This window comes from Gymnoscopelus microlampas (assembly GCF_963454915.1).
Source record: "Gymnoscopelus microlampas genome assembly, chromosome: 16".
NCBI classification, from domain to species: domain Eukaryota; kingdom Metazoa; phylum Chordata; class Actinopteri; order Myctophiformes; family Myctophidae; genus Gymnoscopelus; species Gymnoscopelus microlampas.
Genome location: NC_139953.1, coordinates 48719430 through 48736583, shown reverse-complemented (window position 1 = coordinate 48736583; position 17154 = coordinate 48719430). Strand labels below are relative to the sequence as shown.

The following is a 17154-nucleotide window of genomic DNA, read 5'->3' as shown; positions in this document are numbered from 1 at the left end:
CAAGTCATGTTTATCTGCATTTATTTATATCTGCCTAACTCTACTCTCCTGACACATCCTGCCTTATAGCCTATGTGCTGAGGACAAAGGCAATAAGGCTCCATGAAGCAGCAGTGTTAGGAGAGTAGACTTAGGCAGAAATGTCAATTTGACCAAAAAGCTGACATAGGCAATTATGAGGCTTACGTTTTGTTTCTGTGATTTCACACCACCAGATTCCTTTAAATGGTTCAAATCAGATTCAAAATAATCACTAAAAGTATTTCAGAATTCCATTATTTAAAAGCCTTTTGAAGTCTCACAAATGTGTACGAATGCTACTACAAATTATATTTAGGTTATTGTGTTTTTCTTTTAAATTAAAGTGATAAGTGTTTTGAAAAATAAATAAATGTCAATAAAAACAAATCAAGTCATTGAGTAATACATGTGGATCTTACCATAGAGGTGTTGTGTTAGAGCATTGAAAAAGGCTGCTCTAACAGATGTTTCTCCAGGTTCTAGCAGTGATGTGTACAGTGTCTTCATCTGGTCGCTCGTCTCTGCAGCTTGAATCTCAGCATAGAGCTCAGGATGGACCCTGTCTCCTAGACTGTATACCATAGACATGACTGTGGAAGGTGGAACGTCTTGAATCAACTGTGTCCTGTGCTGCATCACAAAATGTTCTGTTAGGAAGAGAAAAGAAGAGCGGTTGAGATAAATAAAGCTCTCTGCATCTCTACATCCACACATAAGGAAACAACATACTCACTGGTTACCTCAAGTATTGAACTGAAATAGAAACAGCTCACCTTTTTCTGCATCTGTTTCAGGCAAGATCATTTGATCAAGTTGGGTCATCATGAGGTGATATGAAATTTAACAAAAATAAAATAATGTAAGAATGATTTAATGATGATATATCATGAACAGTACATACCTGCTGCTATGTTGATGCACCTTATGTCTAACTGTAGCTTAACCTTATGCACCTTACATTATGTCTATGACTCTTCTCCCTTCCCTAAAACACCCTGGACAACTCTCCACACGTCCTGGACTCTTCTCTCTTCTCTAAGACACCCTGGACAACGCTCCACACGTCCTAGACTCTTCTCTCTTCCCTAAAACACCCTGGACAACGCTCCACACGTCCTAGACTCTTCTCTCTTCCCTAAAACACCCTGGACAACGCTCCACACGTCCTAGACTCTTCTCTCTTCTCTAAAACACCCTGGACAACGCTCCACACGTTCTAGACTCTTCTCTCTTCTCTAAAACACCCTGGACAACGCTCCACACGTCCTAGACTCTTCTCTCTTCTATAAAACACCCTGGACAACGCTCCACACGTCCTAGACTCTTCTCTCTTCTATAAAACACCCTGGACAATGCTTCACACGTTATAGACTCTTCTCTCTTCTCTAAAACACTCTGGACAACGCTCCTCACGTCCTAGACTCTTCTCTCTTCTCTAAAACACCCTGAACAATGCTCCACACGTCCTAGACTCTTTTCTCTTCTCTAAAACACCCTGAACAATGCTCCACACCTACACACATCAACTCAACATCGACACAAATACACAACATTAACGCAATATACACAATACCATCACAACATCAACACAAATACACAACATTAAGACAACTACACAATACCATCACAACCATCAGCACAACTACACAATAATTGTGTAGTAACCCAAACATGGGCCTGCACTAGTAAACAGTAAAACAAAAGATCCACCTGAAGATGCTGCAGTCAGGATCAATGAATCCATCAATGTTTTCAGCTCTGAAATATGAGAGACAATTTGATATTATACAATATTAGTAATTTATTAAATCATTGCTTTAACCTCTTTGTACGACAAATTACAGAAATAGCTGGTCTACAAGCTCACAACATGTTAGGTTGTGAGCTTGTTGTCAGCTATTTACACTCATTTAAAGAATGAAGAAAAGTTTGAAATGATTGCATTTTTGTAATTTTTTTGTTGTTGTTCTTTGGGGGTGGTGGTTTGTGTGTGTGTGTGTGTGTGTGTGTGTGTGTGTGTGTGTGTGTGTGTGTGTGTGTGTGTGTGTGTGTGTGTGTGTGTGTGTGTGTGTGTGTGTGTGTGTGTGTGTGTGTGTGTGTGTCTGGTTTAAAGTGTGATAGCTCTAAGCCCTAAATGTACAAAAGTATTGGCATTCAAATATGCTTACAGAACCAAAGTTAAAGTATTCACATTTTTCAAAAATGTTCATGCTTTTTCTAAAATATCAGATCTACAAGATCACAACGAGTTGCATTATGGATCGGCATAATGATGGCATTGTGGCAATCTTACAGTAACATACAATTGAAAAGATCTACAAGCACACAACAGACTTACAAACATTCAACAGATCTACAAGCTCAGAATGCATTGCAATGTGACACGTTATGAGCTTGTAGGTCTGCTAACATTGGTGAGTGATGCCATCCTACGACAAGGCTTCACACGTCCATTTGGTTATACTAATTAGACTGATTCGCTCCAATCGACAGGTTTTTTTCTCACTTCACTTCTCAGTCTGGAAATCATGCTATTTCCAAGGGGCGGAACGGGCACCCAGGAGCCGCGGCTTCTGATTGGTCAGTGTTGCGGGGGCGGGACCAGTGGCTTCCAATCTAAAGGTCCGTGGGCGGGGCGGACAGAGCAATGTAAAATTCGAGTAATTTGCCCCGGTGACGTTTGGAAATCCGGCTCAAACAGGATGATAGCCAGACGGAGAAGTGAAAGAAATAAATAAAATGCTCAACGAGTGCCTCTGTCTGGATTCCAGGGTGTCTACTCACAGAGCATATGTCATATCTGGTTATATTTTATACCAGTATGCAAGTAAAAACATATAGAATGTAATCTACAAAAAGCTAAAGTCAGAATAATAGTGTTGTTGACTCAGGCCCAGACTGGCGTCTGCTAATCAATCAGGGACACTCTGAATAGCTGTGAAGTACAGTCATTTAGGCCTACATGTCTTTGTCTTATCATCCTGATCACACCTTGAGCAGGATATAGGAAGCAGATAGAGAGACAGTAGGCTACCATTTGCAAAGGATCAAAGAACTCCTTGAACAGGTGGGGCTCTCATTGACCCCCACCCAACATGAACTATTTGCATTCTAATGTGAAGCTATTTGTGTTATAAAAGCTGAACTAAAATGTAACTCAGTACGAGTACAGTCTCACACGCCGTTAGGCTGTGTGGGACAGGGGCTCTGCCCCTGGCTCTCTGCTATGATGCTGCTATGTTGATGCTGAAATAAATGGTGAATCATGATGGAAACTCTGGGTCCGCGATGTCTCTCTTCTGCTCCACTTCTTATTACAACTAACCAGCCGGGTAACCCGCATTTTGGGCCTCTTCTGACACGTCACATATATTAGTGAACAGGCAGCACACATAAAGTAGCCATATGCAGTAATATAGAACATTTAGATGCATCAAGATGCATCGTAGGATCAAATCAAATAGTTAACCGACAAATATTAATACAATAAAATGGTGAGGCCTACCCTGTATGACAAGACTCTCCCACCAGTTACTCCTCCAATATCAGCTCACCTTAATGAGTAATGACTTGTTTCTCTCACCTTGTCTCCTTACTTCTTCCTGGAACATCTGGTTGGTGTAGTGGCTTCCACCGTTCTCCTCCACCATCTTGTTGATTTTCTCCAGCAGCTCAGTGACCTGAGAGGGATCCTTACTTTCGTTGTTAAAGACATGATAAAAACCACTACATTTGCTGATTAATTCTTGTAGTTCTGGAGAATCATTCAAAAATTCTTCAATTGAACCTTCAAGCTTGTCACCATGAGTGAAGAGAATCATGGTGTGTTTGTCTGAACTTTGTCCAAATGCTTTCTGGATCATTGCCACAACGTTCCTCTCCTCATCTGTGTATCTCCCTAGTTTGATCACAGCCAGGAACACATGAGGACCAGGAGCAGCACAAGTAATACAGTTTTTGATCTCGTTAATGGTTTCAATATAACTGAACTCAGTGTCAAACAAGCCTGGAGTGTCAATAATAGAAACCTTTCTACCAGCCACCACACCACTGGCCTTATTACAGCTCAATGTCACAGAATCAGGTGAAAACGTGGATTCAAATGCTTCAGGACCCAGGATGGTGTTGCCTGTGGCACTCTTTCCAGCTCCAGTCTTCCCCACCATCACAATACGAATGTCTTCGTCATTTGTTATGAGATCTGATAAATGAAGAAAGAAAGAAAGAAAGAAAGACGTCATTAATGACGGCATCCGTAATGTATGAATGTATCATTTGAAGTGTGTTATCATGTCATAGCAACAGATGACAGTTTCAGTATTGCATAATTTAATGTTTAGGTTCTTCTAAGTAATAGAAGGCTATCACTCTCACTAGAATTACCATTGTATTTTGTACTAACTTTATACAGGCCTACATTTTTAACAGGCCTAGTCAGCAATGTATTTTCCCCTCCCCCCCTTTTTGGGGCGGTGTAACCGCCCCCTATAAGTGAGTTTCGGACACTGACCAATCCTGCACCGTGATTGGCCAATAGTCTACAACGCATTGTATACCCCTAACCCTTCCATTGTTAATGCAAATCGATACTTTTGCAAAGTCAGCCAATCACATTACAGCTAGTGTCATCACCACTAACTGTAATGTGATTGGCTGACTTTGCAAATTCAGGACTGTGATTGGCTAGCGAAACACATGACACATGTGCAGCCCTATGAATAGCAGTATGGACTTTAAAAAAAGTCATTTATCCTTTTTTTAAAGTGAGTCATGTTGTGATGACCACACACCGCCCACTTCACACTGGGTGTGATTTTTTACATGGAAAACTAATAGTAACGTCATGGCAGTTTGACTGTCCTGTCTGCTCTGACGTTCTATGCTTCTCTTTCCTTGTCTATTAGTTTGGATCTGCATTCCACAGGTGGGGGGGGGGGGGTCCTGGCAATCACCTGTCTGTCTTCCATCCAGCAATCACCTGTCTGTCTACTAATACCTCTCTGTGACTGAACAGTGTGCTCAGTGATCATATTCCTACAGCTAGTGCTCATGTCTGTGCTTTCAGTACTAGATCAGTTGAGACTCTCCAGATCAGCAGATCTTTAGTTTGAGAACCTGTTCCTCTTCTGACCTGCTTTCATTCTTGGTCTCTTCCCTCAGCCTTTTGAAGACAAGGCCTTAAGTCTGATTAGTAGGAGGACGACTGTATGCATCAGATTCAGAAGCTTTGGACATAAGTTAACTCCTTTTGGACTTGTTAGGTTGTAGCTTTGTTGCCTCCTTCGGCTTGAGAAGTTTAAAGCCTTGTTCTGTTTTGACTTTTTGTCGGCATCTGGGTACATTGATTGATACTAAGGAGTCCTCCTAGAGACTACAGTACTAACAGGTCACATATGGACCATTGATAGTTAACATATGGTTGTTCTATAGTGAACATAAGGTTGTTCTATAGTCTATAGTTAACATAAGGTTGTTCTATAGTCTATAGTTAACATAAAGTTGTTCCACAGTTGGTTTTCAAAAGAGATTTAAAAAGGTTAGTGAGCTAGTTATAGTTAGCATGAGGTCCTCTGGCAGGCTGTTCCACAGTCAGGGGCCTTGATAAGAAGACTGAGTGTGGAGGGCAACGATTCAGGAGTCTGGAGTTGGTCTCGAGTTGGTGTTGGCTAGGCCGCACTCTCACATTGCATCGATAACAAAGACTCTGTCACCCAGGTCATCAACATTAGAACTGAACTAGACAAAGTGCTCTTCGGATTACAGGTCTCCGCCAGGTCAGGTAGGTTATTGTGGGCCAGAAATGTTCGGAATTCGCCAATCAGGATGGAATATAAAAAATCGGATCTGTCTTGATCACATGACTATAGAGATGAGTTTTGAAAAAAAGGGTGGCATGTCTTCCTCAGCCTAGTGGGAATTATGTGTGTCCAAAGTTTTGTGGCAATCAGACGCTGCGTTTATGATTTGAGGCATTGTGTTCAAAACGGAGCACTCCTGAAAACTTTGGAAGCCAATCTTAGCCAATCAGGATGGAATATGACAACTCGGACAAACCCGTTTGGTTTGAAGGAGCAGTTCACCCTAAAAGTACTTGTATTCTATCTATTACACACCCCCTGAAGTCTTGAATTCATGGAGTTTTCCTAGCTTTTGTCGCATTCCTAAGCCAATAACTTGATGACCGACAGAGTCTCCAGTAGGAGTCTCTTTCTCAAAGAGTCTCCTACTGACCGATGACCCGGTCATCAAATTATTGTCTCAGGAATGCGACAAAAAAAAAAAAAAACATCTCTATGAATTCAAGGCTTCATGGGGTGTGTAATTGATAGAAAATAAGACATTTTTTGGGTGAACTACTCCTTTAATGACTATAGAGATATTCTGTACAGATTTGCGTGATATTTGGACCAAATCTGTAGGAGTATTCCTGGTGGCGCTATAACCAACGGTGCCGGAGATTAGCTGTTCACAGACGGACGGACACAACACACATGGACGGACGGACGGACACAACACACATGGACGGACTGACACACATGGACGGACTGAAGGCCTGGTGTCTCCACCAGGCCTTCAGTCTGGTGGAGACAACCCCAGAATACAGAGTGATAATAAAACAGAAGACCTACCTGAATACGTCATGGGCTGGTCTGCTGGATTCACCAATGGATTCATCTCTGAAACACATTAGAGTAAAATCATGTGATTTTTATCCCACGATTTTGTAACCCATTTTTTCACCCAGTGCCAATTGCCTAAGTAATCCTGGGCGCTACACTCCCTCTGCCAGCCTAGGGAGAGCCTAGAGCCGAGCTCATGCCTCCTTCAACGCATGAGAGCTAGCAAGCCGCTTCTTATGAGAGGGGGGAGTTTCCCTGGTTAGTAGCACGTGGAAGGAACACGTTATTCCAACCAGTTCTTTCCCCTCCATCAGGCGCCCCGGTTGACAAGGGGGAGGCAGTATAGAGACCAGGATTACTGCATGTTTTTGTGAGGGTACCTACCCTAGGAGACATGGTCAGAACATGCAAACTCCACACAGAGAGACCCTTTCACCAACCCCACCTAGGGTATGGGCGCTGATGACGCGGAGGAGAGAACACGCCCCCAGCGTCCCCGGCGGGAATTGAACCCAGGACCTTCTAGCTGTGAGGCGACAGCACTACCGACTGCACCACCGTGCCCCGTGTAAAATCATGTGTTGATCTGTACTTAATCTGTTGACTGGAGCTGACAGTATGTGTGGTAACACTTCATGAATATTACATTTAATAAAATGTTGCTTAAGGGATAGAGCAAATGAATATATATTTAACTAGAAAAAGTGCTCCTCGGCGCACAGGTCTCGGCCAGGTCAGGTAGGCTATTGTGGACTCCTGGTGGCGCTATAGTAGGCCAACGTGAAAAGGGTGCCATTTCTTCTTAAGCCTTGCACGACAATCGGACACTGACTGCATTCATGATTTGAGGCATTTTGTTAAAAACATGTGTTTCGCTAAATTAGACCTGTTGGTGGCGCTATAACAGGCCAAAGTTAAAAGGGTGTCATTTGTTCCTCAACATAGTGTGAATGTGGGTGCAAAGTTTGAGCGCAATTGGACGGTGCGTTCATGATTTGCGGAATTTTGTTCAAAACAAGCCAATAATGCAAACTTTAGATGTCAATCTTAGCCAATCAGTATGGAATATGAAAAATCAAACACAGGAGTAGTAAAAAAAAAAGTGTTTTACATAAGTCGGCCTCCTGGTGGCGCTATAAAAGGCAGATGTGAAAAATACAGGGCAAAGGTTTTTCCTTGACCTATAGGGAGTGTGCATACAAAGTTTTACACAGATCGGTGCAATTATAGGTAAAAACACAAATTGGCCTGTTATAGCGCCACCATGAGGCTGATTTGAAAATTCAAAATCAAATGGTAGTTCTTCCTCGGCCTAATGGGAATGTGCGTGCAAAATTTCACGGAAATTGCATGCTGTGTTCATGATTTGAGGCATTTTGTTCAAAACGGAGCACTCCTGCAAACTTTGGAAGACAAGTTTAGCCAATCAGGATGGAATATGAGAAATCTGAAAGACCCGTTTCTTTTAATGACTATAGAGATACTGTGTACCGATTTGCGGGATCTTTGGACAAAATCTGTAGGAGTACTGTCAAAAAATGGGTTTTGCACCAATCGGCCTCCTGGTGGCGCTATAACAGGCCCCTGTGAAAAATTTGGGTCAGAGGTTCTGCTCTGGTATCCAGGGAGTTTGTGTGCACAGTTTGGTTGCGAGCAAGCCAACGGTGCTGGAGATTAGCTGTACACAGACAGATCGAATGACGGACAGACGGACACACGGACGGACGGACGGACGGACACACGGACGGACGGGGGGTAAAACATACTCTCTCGCCATGCCTTTCGGCCTGGCAGAGACAATAATTATTTAGACTTAATTTTATTTAACCATAAATGCAGTACAACAGTTGATTGCATTTAGTGGAACTCAGTACATCATGGATTTGATCTTACCTTCATCAGGAGTCCTTTTCACATCTACAGAGGACAAATATTACAGGTATGCTGAACATAATGTTATGAAATGCTCTTACAAACACTATATATACATTTACTACATGAACACATGTTTGATCAATATATAGAAGGTTTGACATGATCTGTACACGTAGAGATATGAGACAGTGATCATTTACATTTTCACATTGTTATGATTATAGATACATAGATGTATTTATCAGGCTAGCTCACTGGCAGACTGTGACAGCCACGCTCTGCCAGCGTGACTCACACGCTCCAGCCACTGAGGAGAACCAGGCAGCCTCACCGTGACACCACGCACTACACTACTACAGAGGTTTGTCAAATTATAGGAGGATAGATAGATGAATAGATGGATGATTTATCAAATATAGATTTAAAATAAATAATAGTTCAAGACTTACCAGGGTACTTCTTCTTCCAGCATGAATATACCAGTCCTGCTGCCACTAAGTAGCTGATCACAACCAGTGTAAAATTCCCTGCCCTCAATTCTCCCTCTGTGGGAATGTCACTCTCTGAAACACAGTCAGTTTGATTGATTGATTGATTGATTGATTACTTTATTAACATGTTACAAACAGTACAGAACTACAATGACACAATAAATGTTAAAAGGATAACACAAACAAGCATTGTTTCCATTGTGGTCTACAGTATGTGACTGTTACAACATTAAACAATTAAATCAATTAAATCAACAGTTGTGTTAAATGGTTCTATTCACTGTCCTGTGGTCCAAAGCTCACAGGTTTGATTCCTGCCTGCCTGGTCTCCATTAACAGCCATGTGTCCTACATGTTATACTAATTCAGATAAAGTCAGATAAACATTCTTATTTATTGAGAAGGCTTGATGCGTTTGGGCCTCAGCCTTCCTCAAAGAAGATTAGATTTAAAAAGTGATAATGGAGGTGTAGACTCCTGTTTTAAGCTACACATCATCATCCCCACCTGTGTGTGTGTGTGTGTGTGTGTGTGTGTGTGTGTGTGTGTGTGTGTGTGTGTGTGTGTGTGTGTGTGTGTGTGTGTGTGTGTGTGTGTGTGTGTGTGTGTGTGTGTGTGTGTGTGTGTGTGTGTGTGTGTGGGGTGGGGGGGGGGGGGGGCAATCAGTTAATCAGCACCATATCACAATCACAATCAATACAGCAGTTCACAATATCAATACACAATCACAGATCATGACGAAATCACAGACACTATTTGTTTTTATTATTTTTTAGACAGAGTATACATCATGGTTGAAATCATCTGAAACGGCACAGAATGACCACATCAGGGACTCAAACATCAAAACACATCAGAAAGACTTTAAACACAAATGCATAGTGACCTCTGAAACTCCAATAAGATGAACATAACACATTCCTTGTTTATAAGAAGGGTTTGTAGGATAAATCATGGTTTAAGCTCTGTGGTTGCATGGTGTTGAGTTGATAAATCCAGAACATTTCTCTGAGATAACAATGTGGGGAGTTTACCCCCTCTAGGGGCCGTAACTTGTTCAACCCCTACAAAGCACAGAGATGAGGTGAACCATGATCTACCTCAATGTAGTGTTTAGACACCATGTCATATTCACTGTTGCCTTTGCGTATTGTAGGGGTGTTGTGTTCAGAGATCCTCAGTTTTAGGCAGGGACAGGTTAACATGTAAACCACATTGGTGGAGTTATTTACAGTTGATGAAATTTTTTGTTAATACTTTTTTCCTGTCAAAGGATGTGAGAAGAATTTGCAATTGGTGATTTATCAACTCAACACCATGCAACCACAGAGCTTAAACCATGATTTATCCTACAAACCCTTCTTATAGACAAGGAATGTGTTCTGTTCATCTGATTGGAGTTTCAGAGGTCACTATGCATTTGTGTTTAAAGTCTTTCTGATGTGTTTTGATGTTTGAGTCCCTGATGTGGTCATTCTGTGCCGTTTTAGGTTATTTCAACCATGATGTATACCAAGGGCGCCAATCCAGTGGGGGCCTCTGGTCCACAGCCCCCTCGCTCAACTGATGAGCCCCTCAGATCGGGGCTCAATTTAATTTCCATGACTATAGTGCAAAGCAGCTCTCTGAAGGTTCAAATGGTGCCCGTGACGGCCACGAGACGCATTCAACACGCCGGCCGTTAACACCTATAGAACAATAGCCAGGAATGTAGGAATCTAACAACCCCACCCAGCCCTTGTAAACCAGCTCTGTATAGTTTGATGTGTAGGCTAAACCTAATGTGACAATAAACCTGATTCTTCTTGTTTCTTGTTTCTTCTAATTATTTTAGTTTGATTGCTTTTACTCTAAAGTTTATTTTACCTTCCTTATAAATTATAATGGCCCTCTATAACTAAAATGAAACGAAAATAGCACCTTTCATGACATGAATGCAGCTCAAATGTCAAAAATAATTAAACCGTTTAAGGTGTGTTTTTTTTTTATTGCTTTTACTGTAAAGTTTATTTTACCTTCCTTATAAATTATAATGGCCCTCTATAACTAAAATGAGAGACTCAGATACCCAGGGGGCAAACCCCCCCTTTTTTTGGAAACCTGCATTAGCCCTGCCATCAAAGGTTGGCCACCAGAAATAATATCTATGACCCAGTAGGATCACAACCTATATGGACAACCCGGTCAATTTTTTGCTGGAAATCCAATATGGCCGCCTCAATATTGGCCCCTATCAGAAAATAGCTTTGGCGATAACTTTTGAACCAGATGGGCTAGAAATGCAAACTTGGTGTCTATTTCATGGTTTCAGAGCATGAGAAACTCAATGGAATACTTATTTTTATGATTAGGTGTGTCTGGACACCCGTAAATGAGTTTTACTATGACTTTTACAGTGACAGCTAACTGTTATGGCAAAAAGTCTGCTTTTTAAGCAATATGAACACATTTGGTCAGTTTGAGCTTTCATTTCTATGTTGTCAATATGGCTGCAGTCATAAATAATGTATGGTATTACATTTTTGCTCAGATTCTATCTATAGTTGTGGGGATGATTGCAGTGAAAAATCTGAGAAAAAGCCCACAATGTATCTTATGTATCATTTTAATAAACTAACTATAATATAAACAGACACATGCACACTCCAAGACTTGCCAAAAACTTCAACTTTAGGGCTATACAAATTAACATAGTGGTATGCATTCAAGTAACAAAATATAGACTACTTAGTGACAAACAGAGTAAAAGCGGATTTGAGGTTGCCTACAAAAGGTTCATTTTGACCTCTATGGTGCTGTCTTGCCTGCTTCTAAAGCCAATGATACTATGGTACAATGCTATTCACCGTCACTGTTGTCACGTGTTGCACTGATCCTGCTGCATCGTGTCTCCAGTCCCTGGCAACGGCCTCCTAAGTAGCATGGAATTTCCTTCTTTGCACAGGAACAGTTTTTCTGGCAGCCTTTGATACAGCTGCATGATATTGCCTTGTTCATTGACACAGGCCAGGCTGGCTCGGTAGATGCAAGGGGGACTGCATTGCTAGCATTGAGAGACCATCCATACTCTGCGAAAGAGGGAATATCCGGCTTGGCGATGTGTGCATATTTATCTATTATGGTTGCTAGAGCAGCTCTTCTCAGGTGCAGGTCAAAGGCATTCTCTGTCGGGGGCAGCAGCTTTAAGAGGGTTGATCTATTATTGAGGAACTTGTACACTCTAAGCTTACTCAGGTCAAAATCCTCCGGGTGGTCCGCTTTGGGTATACATCCAAAGTTTTTCTGTTGTGAGGTCTTGTGCTTGATTGATGACGTCATCTGAGAGGGAATCAGAAGAGTTTTCACCAAACTCCTCAAGTGCAGGGAGATCCAGACACATGCTGGCCTTGAACCATGCCTTCTTCCCAGTGAAGAAGGGATAGCTGGTGGTATCTCTGCCACTTAAACTATGGATAAAGGGCAGGGCACGACACCGTGCGAGCCCCAGTGCTGATACCATTTGATGGATAGGAAGGTATGAATTTTGCTCTGTTCTCACCCACAGCTCTGGAAGGCATCTGAGATGGGTTGCTTTATAGTAAAGGCACATGATGATGATGTCTGTGTCATTGGCATGGATGACAACTCTGTCAACTTTGTCATTCTGGACACTGTACAGGGTGTGGAGTATTATTCTTGTATCAGCCTCCTGTTGTGTGGATTCTAGTGCAGGGACATCTTCAATAGACCCCTCCTTGATCACCACACTCATTGTCTCTTCTTTAAACCCCCCACCCAGGTAAAGATGTGTTGGACCAAGGGCCGACTTAAGTTTCTCATTTTCACACCATTCGTCACAGAGGAAACTCAATAGGTTTGCCTTGTTAGCTGACACAGCAAAAAACTCCCGAGGATCTGGAGCTGTGTAATGCATACTGACTTCATATTCTTTGGAAGGTTTTGGTTGAGCATATCTGTGTTCTTGCTCAGCTGTCTTAAGACTAGGTCCACTGTACCGGTCACAACAGAAGTGAATGATCTCTGTGCCAGCAGGCACATCATTCAACAGCAGACGTTGGTATCGTTCAGCGATTGTTCCAAATGCTTCACCTTTCAGGAACGACCAATGGCGTATGGCATACATGGCATCAATAACTACTGCTGTTTTTCTGTCTTCTGTAGGCAGGTCAGGGATGCATGCAACTTTGGTCTCCTCTTTCAGGACCTTCACAAGGCTTGCCTTGGTACCTGTTCTCATCCTGCCATCTTCCTGGAAGAGGGAAGGGGGGGAAGTCACTCCACTCGTGGTTGCCTATAAAGTCAACAAGGTTGAGTTCTCCACCACTGGCTATGATTTGGGTCATGCGCAGGAGGGCAGTAATTTCATTGCTCTTGCCAGGTGCTGAGGTTTTCCCCTTCGATTCTTTGGATTTTGTGTTTTGAGTATGGAAAGTGTTAAGCTTCATTATGCTTGTCTTCTTCTGATCACTGGACAGTGATTCACACAGTGCCTTCAGACCCAGTTTGTTCACACTCATCAAGTCGTCCTTGACTGTGGAATCAGCACACTGTCCTGTAGATATGTTGATCATGGATGATGTGCTCACTGTAAATGGGTTAGTCTCCACTGCTGCCATGACCTTGACTACCATCTCTGCATCCCGGGTTACACGACTCTGACCAGACTCATGGTGTGGGTTGGAGGAGTGGAGGTGGAGCATAGACTTGAGCTCTGCAGAGACAGCTGCAGTGAGTGTTTTTGTGTAGACCCATTTTGTCCGGGCAGCAGGGCTGAGTGTAATGCCATCCAGACCGCTTGCTTCCTTGGCATCAGCATTATAGGTCTGCTCCAGTAGCATGTCAAAAGCAACACTGTTGTGGCTGCCATCTGCTCGTCTGCCAACAAATACACCTGCCATCAGTGCTTCATGTACCTCTGAAGCTGTTTCTGGTAGTTTCTTCATCTCAGCCAAATACAGAGGTAAAGATTGCTGCCCGTACTTGTAGTGGCCTGCTGCAGTGAGGTAGGGTAGCATTCTTGCTGATTCACAGAGATGTCCTGTCCAGTCACCTTCCCGATCGTAGTAGATAAACCTTTGGAGAATATCTGACATCTCCAGGAAGGTTGCCCAGAGGACTGCAGTTGGTTGCCCATTCAATGATTCCTGAAAAAGCAGCAGCTGCTCTCCTAGGACTGCCATCTCTGGACGCCTCACCTGTATAGCAATGCAGTCCCCCTTGCATCTACCGAGCCAGCCTGGCCTGTGTCAATGAACAAGGCAATATCATGCAGCTGTATCAAAGGCTGCCAGAAAAACTGTTCCTGTGCAAAGAAGGAAATTCCATGCTACTTAGGAGGCCGTTGCCAGGGACTGGAGACACGATGCAGCAGGATCAGTGCAACACGTGACAACAGTGACGGTGAATAGCATTGTACCATAGTATCATTGGCTTTAGAAGCAGGCAAGACAGCACCATAGAGGTCAAAATGAACCTTTTGTAGGCAACCTCAAATCCGCTTTTACTCTGTTTGTCACTAAGTAGTCTATATTTTGTTATGTTACTTGAATGCATACCACTATGTTAATTTGTATAGTCCTAAAGTTGAAGTTTTTGGCAAGTCCTGGAGTGTGCATGTGTCTGTTTATATTATAGTTAGTTTATTAAAATGATACATAAGATACATTGTGGGCTTTTTCTCAGATTTTTCACTGCAATCATCCCCACAACTATAGATAGAATCTGAGCAAAAATGTAATACCATACATTATTTATGACTGCAGCCATATTGACAACATAGAAATGAAAGCTCAAACTGACCAAATGTGTTCATATTGCTTAAAAAGCAGACTTTTTGCCATAACAGTTAGCTGTCACTGTAAAGGTCATAGTAAAACTCATTTTCGGGTGGCGTCCATCTTGGAAATATGCAAAGTAAAGGTCCAGACACACCTAATCATAAAAATAAGTATTCCATTGAGTTTCTCATGCTCTGAAACCATGAAATAGACACCAAGTTTGCATTTCTAGCCCATCTGGTTCAAAAGTTATCGCCAAAGCTATTTTCTGATAGGGGCCAATATTGAGGCGGCCATATTGGATTTCCAGCAAAAAATTGACCGGGTTGTCCATATAGGTTGTGATCCTACTGGGTCATAGATATTATTTCTGGTGGCCAACCTTTGATGGCAGGGCAAATGCAGCACACCCCCCTTTGCCCCCTGGGTAAGAGGCAAATATTGTACTTTTATTCCACTACAATTATTTGAAAACTTTAGTTGCTAGTTACTTTGTAGATTTTGATTATTATTACAAAACAAACAGTAACCACTTCAGCCCATATCGGCTATTTGAAAATAGAAGATCTACAAGCTCTCAAATCACATTTGAGGCAACCTAGGGAGGCCAGGGCCGAGCTCATGCCTCCTTCAATGCATGAGAGCCGTCTGACCTTCTTATCACCTGACAGGGGAGAGTTTCCCTGGTTGGACGTAGCGTGTGGAAGGAACACGTTCCAACCAGTTCCCTTCCCCTCCAGGGGGAGGCAGTATAGTGACCAGGATTACTGAATGTTTTTGTGAGGGTACCTACCCTAGGAGACACGGGGAGAACATGCAAACTCCACACAGAAAGGCCCTTTCGCCAACCCCACGTAGGGTGTGGGCACTGATGACGCGGAGGAGAGAACACGCCCCCAGCGTCCCCTGCGGGAATCGAACCCAGGACCTTCTAGCTGTGAGGCGACAGCGCTACCGACTGCGCCACCATGCCCCCTTTTTTTTTTGCGGTGCCAACCGCTCTACGTTTGACTCTGTCTGCGTGTCCGTCTGTTTGTGTGAGCACGGGATGAGCACGGCAAAGAAGCAAACAGCTATAACTTCAGTTTGCAGCATGCCACCAAGTCCAAATTTGGTATGTGGACTTAGACCACCAATAGGCACGAGCATGAATTGATGAAGTTATCAAAGAGGGGTCCAGGGACCCCCAGAGCCCGTATGAGCACGGGATGAGCACGGGATTTTAAACAGCTATAACTCCAGTTTGCAGCATGCCACCAAGTCCACATTTGGTATGTGGACTTAGACCACCAATAGGCACGAGCATGAATTGATGAAGTTATCAAAGAGGGGTCCAGGGACCCCCAGCGCCCGTATGAGCACGGGATTTTAAACAGCTATAACTCCAGTTTTCAGCATGCCACCAAGTCCACATTTGGTACGTGGACTTAGACCACCAATAGGGACCAGCATGAATTGCTGAAGCCCCGCCCCCTCTGTCTTCCCATTGGCTGACCTTCAAACAGCCATAACTCAAGTTCGCAGCATGCTATGGAGTACAAATTTTGTACATGGACTAAAGCCAGCAATAGGGACTAACTGTCATTACTTAAGCCCCGCCCCCTCTGTCTGCCCATTGGCTGGGCTTTAAACAGCCATCATTCCAGTTTGCAGCATGCTACCAAATACAAATTTGGTAAGTGGACTCAGACCACCAATAGGGACGAACTGAAATGAGTTAAGGCCCACCCCAAAGGCACCGCTTCCTTCACACAGGGTGTGATTTTTTTTAACTTTAATTAGTATTTTTAGTTGTATGTCTGTATTGTATTTGCTTTGTGCAGGAGCCCAGGAAGACTAGATTCATGTGTCTCTAATGGGGATCCTTTAATAAATATAAACATTACCTGAGATGTCATACTGTGTCTCTACAGTGTGGTTGATGTGTGGCAGGTGAACTCTACAGGTTACATGACCTGCTTGTCTCACTGTCACATTCCTCCAAATATAGATTTAAAATAAATAATCAGTTCAAGACTCACCAGGGTGCTTCTTCTTCCAGTATAAATATATCAGTCCTAATCCCACTGAGCCGATGATCACATGCAGTGTAAACGTCCCTGCATACACTGCTCCAAATGATCCTCTCTTTGTGGGAATGTCACTCTCTGAAACACAGTGAGTTTGATTGATTGATTGATTGATTGATTGATTGATTGATTACTTTATTAACAAGTTGCAAACAGTACAGAACTACAATGACACAATAAATGTTAAAAGGATATCACAAAGAAGCCTTGTTTCCATTGTGGTCTATGTGACTGTTACAACATTATACAATTAAATCAATTACATCAACAGTTGTGTTAAATGGTTCTATTCACTGTCCTG

General features: G+C 42.8%; 2 protein-coding genes across 2 annotated transcripts in view; both read right to left on the bottom strand.

The window, feature by feature from the left end:
• The window catches only part of LOC311063058 (pyrin-like), a gene marked incomplete at its 5' end in the record, with an annotated part of 670464 nt that overhangs the window by 10951 nt on the left and 642359 nt on the right, over nucleotides 1–17154 (bottom strand). The gene's annotated exons all lie outside the window — the stretch shown is intronic.
• Nucleotides 409–17154, bottom strand: part of LOC311063936 (uncharacterized protein) — a gene marked incomplete at its 3' end in the record, with an annotated part of 31849 nt that continues 15103 nt past the window's right edge. Inside the window, exons 5-8 of the mRNA XM_084083566.1 lie at nucleotides 16806–16931; nucleotides 3605–4222; nucleotides 1732–1779; nucleotides 409–668 (exon numbers count right to left, since the gene is read on the bottom strand). Coding sequence (XP_083939692.1) covers nucleotides 409–668; nucleotides 1732–1779; nucleotides 3605–4222; nucleotides 16806–16931 — 1052 coding nt within the window. The remainder of the gene's footprint in view (nucleotides 669–1731; nucleotides 1780–3604; nucleotides 4223–16805; nucleotides 16932–17154) is intronic.